The 11066-nt window shown below is 43.8% G+C and overlaps 4 protein-coding genes across 4 annotated transcripts; 1 reads left to right on the top strand and 3 right to left on the bottom strand.

The window, feature by feature from the left end:
- Positions 1-374: 374 nt before the first annotated feature.
- On the top strand, positions 375-1707 carry N7495_006949 (cytochrome P450; the record flags this gene model as incomplete). Its single annotated transcript, XM_057209600.1, has 7 exons — positions 375-590; positions 649-794; positions 855-1067; positions 1121-1197; positions 1264-1420; positions 1479-1518; positions 1570-1707. The coding sequence occupies 7 exons, from the start codon at positions 375-377 to the stop codon at positions 1705-1707; spliced, it is 987 nt and encodes a 328-aa protein (XP_057063374.1).
- A 326-nt stretch (positions 1708-2033) lies between these two features.
- On the bottom strand, positions 2034-3472 carry N7495_006950 (fungal specific transcription factor domain-containing protein; the record flags this gene model as incomplete). Its single annotated transcript, XM_057209601.1, has 2 exons — positions 2034-2388; positions 2922-3472. 2 exons carry the CDS (start codon positions 3470-3472, stop codon positions 2034-2036), a joined length of 906 nt encoding a protein of 301 aa, XP_057063375.1.
- Positions 3473-5391: 1919 nt separating this feature from the next.
- Positions 5392-7186, bottom strand: N7495_006951 (uncharacterized protein; the record flags this gene model as incomplete). The annotated part of the gene is made up of 2 exons (XM_057209602.1): positions 5392-6177; positions 6239-7186. The coding sequence occupies 2 exons, from the start codon at positions 7184-7186 to the stop codon at positions 5392-5394; spliced, it is 1734 nt and encodes a 577-aa protein (XP_057063376.1).
- Positions 7187-9947: 2761 nt separating this feature from the next.
- N7495_006952 (uncharacterized protein) lies at positions 9948-10649 on the bottom strand (the record flags this gene model as incomplete). The annotated part of the gene is made up of 1 exon (XM_057209603.1): positions 9948-10649. One exon carries the CDS (start codon positions 10647-10649, stop codon positions 9948-9950), a length of 702 nt encoding a protein of 233 aa, XP_057063377.1.
- Positions 10650-11066: the final 417 nt, after the last annotated feature.

The following is an 11066-nucleotide window of genomic DNA, read 5'->3' on the forward strand; positions in this document are numbered from 1 at the left end:
CCAGATCTATAAATGGGACAGATCGGACTGGTTCATTTCTTTCGACCCTCAACCGCATAGATCTAGCGTGGGCTCCGCTCGACCTATGCCGCGGCATAACTTCCAGCGAAGAAGAATTGCAAATGCTGTGAGTGTAGTCACGCAAATATTTTGAGTTATACTGAATTAAGGAAGTATTCTATGAACGCAGTCATGGAAATGGAGCATGCCCTTGACAAAACAATCTCGGAATTTTTGGCCAAATTGTCGACCAAATACTCTCAGACAGGTGCGGTCTGCGATTTTGCAGAATGGAGTCATTGGTGTAGGTAAGCTCCGTGAATCCTTCATGGCCTTTACTGAAATCTTTCTTCCAAGTTGCATTTGATTCCATTATGAGTGTCGCCTTCAGTGACCAGGTTGGGTTCATGGAAAAAGAATGTGATGTGAATTCTCTGATAGATTCATTGGTCACACTGTTCAGCAAAGCGCAGCTGGTGGCTACTTTGCCGCTGTTAGCCAAATTGATGAGACAACCCTGGTACAATTTCTGCTTCGGCTCAAAACCTGTGAAGTCGGCCCCTTTGACTGGACCAGCAGCCTTCCAAGCGGTAGTACTTCCCACACATATTTCAAACTTCTCAGCTGACCTAAATCTTTTTATGTTAGATTGCAAAGAATGCCGTTCACAGGCGAGTCGGGGGCGATATCAGCGCTGGGCCAGGGGATCTTCTTCAACGATTCTTGATGTACAAAGACAAAGAAGGACAGGGTATTCCGATCGATGAGCTTGAATTGGAGGCATTCAGTCCCGCGTAAGCAAGGAACTTCAGCAAGATTTAGATATATCAAACTGACGTCAACTACTTCTCAAGTGTCGCAGGTCCAGATTCAACTGCAATGGCACTGCGTGCTGGTGTCTTATATATCGCAACTCACCAACGTGTCCACAGAAAGATGATGGCCGAAATCGACGAAGCGGATAGAGCTGGAAAACTTTCGCACCCAGTTGCCTACACAGAGATAAAGAAGCTTCCTTATTTCAATGCTATTGTGAAGGAAATTTTCCGAGTTTTCCCTCCTATTGGGTAAGTTTTAATGCTGCATTTTGGCCACCTTGATGAGAGACTTACAAATTAAGGACTGCATTCCCTCGTGTTGTACCTCCCGAAGGCGTAACTATACTCGGACATTTCCTTCCGGGAGGCACTGAAATTGGTAGGATACAGCTCTGGAGATACTACACTGCCACTTTATACGCTTTCTAACCCTATCAACTCACAGGAATGAACTTCTGGGCTATCAGCCGTGATAAATCCGTGTACGGCGAGGACGCTGACTACTTCCGCCCTGAGCGCTGGCTTGAGTCTCCCGAGAAAGCCAAGCTTTTCGACCGCTATGATCTGAATTTTGGAGCAGGTCACTGTATCTGTGTTGGAAAGTGAGTTTCAACATATCGCTGCCATCTTTATCGTAACTTTATACTAACTGTGCCTCAGGAATATCGCCTTAGTGGAGGTTCATAAAGTTTTACTCGAAGTACGTAAGCTCTCTATTTTGAAATATTACAGCTATTGACCTCAGATCTAGATATTCCGCAATTTTGATGTCGACGTTCTGGATCCGACAAACCCGTGGAAACTGAAGAATATCTTGACATTTGTCGCCCACGATTTCAATATCAAACTCAGCCAGCGAGGAGTGCCATCCGCTGTCGAGGGCCCGTGAGCGTAGACGGGATTTATGGCTAAGTGATCTAAATCTAAAGATATCGAACATTTCTTTTGCTGTCTTGAGCAATTCCCAATTACCTATTTACGTACCTGGGTAGCTTACTCCTCTTCATTCAAAGAATTTCACCTGCTTAAGGTTTGATTATTTATTCCCATTAATAGTACAATACATCAATGCTAGATAACTATCAGATACATCGCGTTCGAATATTCATTATAACCTTGAATGAATGCTTAAAGTACTCATGATTTTTTTCAAAGGTTCAAGGTTGAGAAATATGCCCATGTTACAGGCTCATAGTGGATTTTTTTTTATAAAGCTCAATCATGATACCCAAACATTAAGTTTTCAGACCTTTCAGGCATGTAGAGTTCTTGGTCCGCGACGAAACTCATCAAATGACCATGGCCAGTGAGGGAGTTCTCGCCCGTCCAATTCCACGCATCCCAATTTTCCTCGCTGAAAAAGGCATCATCGTGCAAGGGCTCTGTAACCACAGACTCAGCCTCTACATATGACGCGATACTGGAAGTGGTGTCATTGGTGTGACTTGAATTGCCAGAAGGCGCGTGAACAAGCGTTTGAACGGCTTCAACAGAGTCCTCACTCGAACATATGCTTCCATACTGTTGTATTGAATCCTCTAATTCACGGAAGTCATCTCGGCCCTTCTGGCTAAAGTTTTGGCGGTGTGATTTAGCTCGAGCCCATAAGCGCTCGAGGTTTAGGATAGTTGAGTGCTGTAGAAATATTAGCTATTAATTAACGAGCTTGGCGTTTTACAATTTCTTACCCAGCCTTCACCGATTTTCCACAGCCTGACAAATTCACTAAGATATGTAATATCCTTTTGTAATCTCTCTTTGGCTCCAGTCTTGCCATGAGGACTCATATGCGGGAATGCTTCGAGGTAGCAGTTCATCGTAGCGGCCGTGAAAGCGCAGAAGCCCACGAATGGTGTCATCAGTGGTGCTTCTGCTTGCGTTAAAGTACTTAAAATCGCTGTAATGCATTCGGCCGCATCAAATAATACCGCTGCAGAGCTACTCCACCATCCGACTGGAGGAGTACTTTGAAAAAACGGTCGTTCGATGGGCCCCTGTGGACCAGATACTGACATTGGGAAGAAGGGCACGAATTCTCGGTGCAGAAATATTTGACTGTTTTATTAGCAAACTTGCGGAATGAATCTGAAGGTATGAACTTACCAAAGATAATATATGAGATTGATGAATGCGAAGCTATTCTCATTACCACGCTGTAGATGGGCCTCTGGTCGAGCAGACGGATACCGAATTTGTGAGCCGAGTCGCATCCACCATTGCTGCAATCGCTGATTAATCCGACCCCATGGCGAATGTAGCTTCCATGGACAGTCATCACGCCCATGGGTTGCTCTTCTACCTCCTTCTCCAACCCAATTAGACAGCTCAGCCCAAATATCGACACCCTGCAAGATGAGCGAAAAATGGTAGTCTGATGGTCTTTGGGTAGGAAAGGAGTTGCGAGAAGAAAATACTTCACTAATTCTGGGCTGAGGAGTGTTAAGATCGGCAAATATAAAGTCATCATCGGAAACAGGTAAAGGAATGTCCATATCGTCCTTATAGAGAGTGACTGGGCGTTGCTTTCCTGAGCTCAGTAGTTGATCCATCAAGTAACACGACCAAACTGTTCGATTTTGGATTTCCAGCTGCAATGGTCTATCTTTCTTTGAAGCAGTCGTTGTTGAATGCTCGAATCTTAGGCTCTGTGCCATACGGATTGCCATTCCTGGGTAGAATTAGCATGCTAGTCACCTATCTAAAGATTGAGGGGTGAAAATACCAATATATATCCATGCCTGGTACCCCGAACACCTCCCCCAATCATATAAACCAATCATCAACAAGCACTGGATAGTGTCGATATCTGCTTTTCTAAGACACAAACCAACTAACTCCCGACGAACGAAGTTTGCATAGATCTCTCCAGCATGCAGCGCCGTCTCCGCCTTAGTATTGAGGTCTGGTAAGAACTTTGCACTTAGTGCGAGCATAGCACACACTTTAAGATAGTGATATCGACCCTGTCGCAGGTCTTCAAAGAAAGTAGTGGTATGTATAAATGCAAATTCGGGGAATTTTTTCACGAAAATGTCGCATCCTTTAATGATTGTTGCTCTCGGGATGTTGTCAAGCAAACCATCTTCTTGGCTTTGGATTGATACCAAGCTTAACCCATCTGATACCGATATTGGTAACGAATCCAGTGTTCTTCCAGGTGCTGGAAGCTTCATACCCACAGGAACAGTTTGAACCTCTGGTGACCTTTGATTCTCTGTCTCGGGGCTTATCGCTTTGACCGACCCGGACGCTGCATTAGACTTGTACACTCGAAACTGACCAGAATGCGGCCCTGATAAAACACAAGATCGTGAGTTTTTGATGCATGCTCGACATGGGGCTGTGCCATTGTGGTGGCATTTTACTTTCGAGCGCCTGTATAGTGTTAGTCTGATAAAAGTATTGGTATACTGGTGGTCCTCACCTGCACGAAGCGCATGAGATACTTGTACGCATTGACCCTCTCAAATTTGTTTCTAGTGCGCTCAAAGGTCGAAGAAAACATGCGAGGAAGATTTAGCAGCATCTGGGGACATGGTGAAGCGAAGTGGGAGAGGCATTTGATGTATCATTTGTGGGGAAAATAGATCTAAGATAAGAGCTCGGAACAAGTGTCAAGCCGCCATAGATACTCTTCTACTATGATAATTAATATGATAATCAAATGCACCCAGTAGGAAGCGGGCAAGTAGTTGTCGGTGGCGTCTAAGCTGAGACAGCAAATGTTGATATCGCACGACTGCTATTGGCGCGATATCGTCATTGATAAAGGCTAACTTTGGAACTAAGATCAGCATCCCTAGTTTGGCGTCTTGGACCACCACTTATTATCTTGAAGGGGAAAACCCCGCAGACTTCTTGGTTTCGAGAAAATCATATTTCTGATTGGCTATCCCACTTCCGAGAATACAAAGTAGCTGGATCTCAAATTTGCAGAGTGGTGAAATGGCTGCAGCGGACCAATATCGATAACTTATTTTAGACGGCCATAGAGGCATATAAGCATCGAATTCCTCTAGATTTACAAGGAAAAAAAAGTTGAGTAGATCTTTTCACCTACTCATAGTAGCCATATCCTACAGTCCCTGACCTTCTTCTCATTTTTTGGTGAGTATGTGTCTAAATTTAGAGAGCTTCGGTCATTTTTTGAGGTGCTTCAATTATTCCCTCGCCTTTACTATGTATGTACCGCCTCCGTCGAAAGTGACCGACATCTCAACTTTGAAGCTACTGAGGTCGTACTGAAATGTGGAACGGGCCGCCGTATTGCATTGATCTGCGAAACCAGATACTCCCCAGATGGGCGCAGGGATCAGAGGGGTAGTGGGAGACGAAGGAGACTTATGAGAAGCTCAGAGGAGAAGAAGTCTGATGGTCTGATCTCTAAAACATATCACTTATATACACATCCTGCTTAGTCAGGCCACACTGCCACTACAGTACGTACATAGGTATCAAGATATGTAAATGCTCTATTCATACATTTGAAATGAGAAATTCAGGCTGGGAAACAGGCATGTGATGATTTTAAATTACAGTTTACCTCGTGCTTTTAAACCATAAATGATAACCTTCACCAGCTCATGCTGGCACCTTCTTCCTGGCAATTAAAGATCGGACAGCTCGTCCAGCGAGGTGTTGCCTCCTTATCACTCAACTGCGCAACAGGTTTCAACATATCCAAACGTCCCCAGGGAGTGTCCTCAAAAGTGGTCATAAATGGAGAATTTTGAGCCAGATATTCAGGGAATTTTCTCTTCCAGCCAGCGATAACCTGCATCAGGATCTCCGACACATATTGGTCGGGAGTGGAGCGGGCAAACTGGAATTTATCCAGTGTTCGTTGTACAACATCCATTGGATAAAGTCCAATCTCGGGGTCAACCAAGATTGTGTCGGCTGCGACCAGAGAGCTGAGAACATGGTATGAGCCTCCGTTTCTGGCACGGTCCCGAATAGCCATCATAGCCGCCAGAGCACCAATGGCACCAGTAATCATGTCGGAAATCGGCAGAGGTGGGAGGACACCTGTTCCTTCCTTGTAGCCCCAAGCCTTGGCCATGACATATGAAGCGCCCGAAGCGGCATCTCCAATCTGCTGCCAACCGGGTCGCTCGGCAAAGGGTCCATTTGGACCGTAGCAGTTCTCGTCAACGTATACTATACCCTTATTCCTCTTTGCAGCTATCTCCAACAAGCTCTGCAGACCAAGTCCCTTTCGCTCTAGAGACTTATATCGGAAACCTTGAATGAAAATGTCTGCCTCGCTGATAAGATCCTTGAGATGGGCCATATCGGTCTCGTTGCTTATATCAAGATCAATAGTCCGCTTTCCGGCATTAAGAGTTAATTGCAAAACCTGCGAGAAGTATTAGAGATATTTGGAAGACTAGATTCACGCTTCCAAGGTTATTACTCACGTTCAAATCTGGAAGCTTGCTGCAATTCACGCGGATAACATCAGCACCAAAGGATGACAAAATAACGCCAACAGTAGGGCCGGCAATGATTCGCACCATCTCGATGACTTTGATTCCAGCCAAAGGTCGTCGATCAGGAAGGTTAGGAAGCGGTACTGGTGGCGTGGGCGATGCATAAGACTCAAGTGTGTAGTTGATGAGAGGGTGCTCCGCGAGTCTCTTTCCCATCTCTGTCTTCCTCCAGCCCTCTGGGGAGTAACAGATACTTCCGCACAATCCATGTCGCACATTATGCATTTCAAGTTCATCAGCACTCCACATTTCAACATGTTCACGGATATAATCATATCCCTCCGCAAAGCTTTTTAGGGGCACATGCATATTCATCCCCATCGAAACAAGCGTCTTGCTCGCATCCAGCGATCCATGAAGTTGGTACCACACATCGGAATCTTTAGTAGGATATAGTGCAGTCGCTCTTCCAGACAAAGGGTCCTTTCCAAATCCTTGCTCGAAGTCCTTTGTGAAAATATCGTTCAATGTTCCATTCAGGGCCAATGTTGAGACATCCGTCCCGTTCAAGTGCACAGTAAATGTGGAGGCGAGCCAGATTCCAGCATGATCGGTGTTGACAGTCACACTAGCTTCCCCCGCAGGTTTGCCATCCCTAATTTCTAGAAGTTCATTCCCGACTAGCCCGCACATAGCGTGCACAGCCGCAGATATGACGGGGGATTTCATGGGCCCGGGTACCATAGGCTCTGGGAGTCCTTCAAATTTGATAGAATCCCATAGCGCCTTGTCCTTGGTAAAGCCAGGAGTTATGGATGCGAGAAGCTCAAAAACACGACGAGAGTCTTCGGGTACTGGAAGTACAATCTTGTCAATAAATGTACCAGGTCCATAAATGGCTTCCCCATGCTCCGTCTCGTGAGTTGTGTTAGTCATATTGCTAGATTTGGGGACCAAATATCTAAAGAAGCTGGCAATATGAAATAAGTGATCGCCTTCACCCTGGAAGAATTTTAATACTTGATAAAGTATTTATTACATTAGGGGATAATGCTGCCGATTAGCCGACTCATGAGGAGGGCTAACGGCGCCAAGAAATTCCATCAATAATCACAACTCAGGAGGATACATCTCCAAAAAGCAAACCACTTGTCCTGTGCTGCCCCGCTCTTCCCACTCGCCTCGTCCGCTATGCAGATTCTTCAAAGCCCCACGCTAAGTGCGTTCTTGCGGACTATGGTTGGATTAAGCAGTTGTCCCGTGCTTGTGGGGCGACTTTAACGCTCCTGCATAAATCTATCGGCCTACGAACAGCTTTGTGTTTTGTACTGTGAACTCCGAACTACGAGATATTCCTAACTGCTCAGCTTCAATCTTGTATTGGCCTCATCTTCACACACCTAGTATAATGTTTGTATTCAACTAACGTGATTCCCGGTTATGTGGCCATCCCGGTTATGTGGCCATCCGGTTGTGCAGCCACCCTATCAAAATTTTGAAATTACATCTTTTAAGTGGAGATTTAAGAACACAAAACATAAGAAAATTGGCTAGATTACTTGAATGGGGCATTTAGAATCATGCAATACCACAAACCCGGAACGGAACAAACAGACCCCGAATCACGGGGAAGCGACCATATTAGGAACTCAAGTAGCTACATGAATCGAACACATTTCACACCACTTTGCACAACGTATATACTAAGAATCTAGGACGAACCATACCCTTTTCCAGTGTATATAGTGCAACGTGTGAACCCTGTCCTTTCAACGTAGTTGATCGACAGAAGTGGTGGTAAAGAGGCATATATATCTGGTCAGAAGCTGATGTGGAAGCTATGGTTGGGCCTTCAAACTTTACCTACTATTTGGCGTCAGGTAACCTGTTCTGGATATGGTCAGAAAGGTCATACATATAGCAATATCCATGTTCTGACAACTTCCACCAACAACCACTTCCTAACTCTCTTCCAAACTTCCTAGACTAGACATGTGCATGGGTTGGGTATGGGTCAAAATTCATACCCATACCCAACCCATCAGGGGTAAGGTAAACCCATACCCATACCCAACCCAACCCACGTGGGTATGGGTTGGGTATGGGTCCCATATGGGTATTTTTGATGCCTTAATGCCTGATTTTCGCCTCAACCTAAACTAAATTAGGGTAATTAGTGCCTTAGTGCCTAATTTTTGCCTCAATCTAGTACTAACTAGGTGACAAATATCACGTGAAATAAAAGTCTTGGCAAAAAGATGGGTTTATGGGGTGTGGGTTTTACTTCAAACCCATACCCAACCCATATGGGTTTTGGGTAAAATTTCTGACCCATACCCAGCCCATTGTGGGTTGGGTTGGGTTGGGTATGGGTTTACCCAACCTAATGAACATGTCTAAGTCTCTATTAAAGCACCATATCCTACGTCAGGAAATATTTCTAGGAAATCTAGTTTTTCGACCAAATTGATGTTGAGTCTCATATATTAAGCCACTTTGTCACCTTAAAGATGCTTCAAACCGTAAAACAGCCAATATCAAGTAGCTGTAAAAGATGCGATGCATACAGAGGCATATAAATAGGGATAATATCATGTTTCTGGCATAGCTGGTCAAATTTAGGGGTAAGATGGCTACCATGGCCATCTAATACCAGAAGACAATATTTCCTTTTTCTGGCCCTGACGTTTGGAATGAAATGCTTTTCTAACCAATCAAGACTAAGCTCATCGCGAACCCAGATTCATTAAGATTCAAGATATCGTCTGAATCGATACCATAATCTTGAATCGGTTTTCAACCAATGTAAACCATGGCTCAATTATCTTAGGGTCTTCTGAGAGAACTTTTCTAGACATATAGTCAGATCCGGACAACGCTTAATAAACTCTGTCGGCCAATTTTTGCCTACAGAAGAGCTGGTTGAAGAATGCGATCAGAGTAAAAGATTGACCATATCTTTTAACATAGACAAGGTTAAAGCTGCACCTCTTTTATCCATAGAGATTGGCAATATCTTAATAGAACTTTCTTCATTTTTAGAACATTTATGACGAGAATAATGTTTCTCAACCACATTTGAAACCCCGTTCATACAACATCGGAGGGTTGATCTTAGAACAGAAAATGAGTGTGCAGCAGCTACTACTGAGGTAAAGCTGCCATCTTTGATAGCCTGAATAACTTGAATAACACGATCCTCCTGTTAGATCAAATTTTGTCGTTTTTGGGAGTGATTTGGAGGCATGGTAGTTGTTTGAAAACAAAAGGTTGCTATGGAGATTCAAAATTTTGATGAGGTGGCCACACAACCAGGAATCACGTTATAGTTAGTTAGCTAATGAGTGCTTGATAATCTCTCATTTTTTCCGGCTGTATAGATCTTAGAATTCACGAGTGATTCTGAAAGCTACGTATTCAGTTTCAGGGTATTAATTAGTTAAATATCTCTCCAAATTGTGTAACATCTGGGCAGACTCAGATCGCTGTTATGAAAGGTATATTTTTGTAATCTCGATCTCTAATTGCGAGGGCTAACCCCACTCAGGACTAGAGTTATTTAGAGAAAGTTATCCTGCTACTAAGCCCCCACGATTTCTTCTTGTCTTTGTAGCCATAAATATAGCATGGATGTATTTAGTGGCTAGGTATACTTTCAATGGTATCTGATCAAATAGAAACGAGATAAGTTATAATTCTACAGCTCGTGAAGCATTTCAGATCCTTCTTCATCTTCGTCTTCTTCTTCGTCTTCGTCGTCATCATCATCTTCGTCCTCATCGTCTTCATCTTCGTCCTCATCGTCTTCATCTTCGTCCTCATCGTCTTCATCTTCGTCCTCATCGTCTTCATCTTCGTCCTCATCGTCTTCATCTTCGTCCTCATCGTCTTCATCTTCGTCCTCTTCGTCTTCATCTTCGTCTTCTTCATCTTCGTCTTCTTCATCTTCGTTTTCATCATCTTCGTCTTCGTCTTCGTCTTCATCTTTATCTTCTTCTTCATCTTCTTCTTCATCTTCTTCTTCATCTTCTTCTTCATCTTCTTCTTCATCTTCTTCTTCATCTTCTTCTTCATCTTCTTCTTCATCTTCTTCTTCATCTTCTTCTTCATCTTCTTCTTCATCTTCTTCTTCATCTTCTTCTTCATCTTCTTCTTCATCTTCTTCTTCATCTTCTTCTTCGTCATTGTTCACTATCACTTCGTCCAATTTTTCAAAATGAGATACAACCTCCATCAGTGCTATCTCATCAAATTCCATATCAAAACTTTCACAGCAAACTTGCCGCAGCTCATCCTCACTCTCCAAATCTAGAATGGAGTATTCACAATCTTGTTCTTCTCCTAACTTTCGAGTGTTTTCAGGCAGGGAGGTAGTTGGGGGACAATGTGTAAGAGTCATTGTCGACAAGCATTGATCTCCTGAATCCTTATCATCATCCAGATTAGGTTCAAACAGCGAACCCGAACCCTCAGCACTAATGCATATTGTTGTTGATAAACAAACAAGAGATGATGAGTCCGAGAAGCTCGGAGAGAGAGGCAGGAGTTGGTCGAATATGTGTGTGGGCGGACAGTGCTGTGATGCAATTACTCGAGTTATGAGAGTTGTTGTTGCAAGGGCGAGTAGAAAAAATTGTAGTAGCGGATTCTCTTCATGATGAATGGACATGATTGTAATTTTTGACCAGGCAGGTTCCAATGTTAGTTAGACGCACTGAAACCTTAGAATGGCTGAAGAATGATTAGTGCTGAATATAAGCACACGATGCCACCGACGGTGACAACAAGAAAAATAAAGAATAATGGAGATTTATGT

Source organism: Penicillium taxi (genome assembly GCF_028828555.1).
Source record: "Penicillium taxi strain IBT 34144 chromosome Unknown utg000004l_segment0_segment0, whole genome shotgun sequence".
NCBI classification, from domain to species: Eukaryota; Fungi; Ascomycota; class Eurotiomycetes; order Eurotiales; family Aspergillaceae; genus Penicillium; species Penicillium taxi.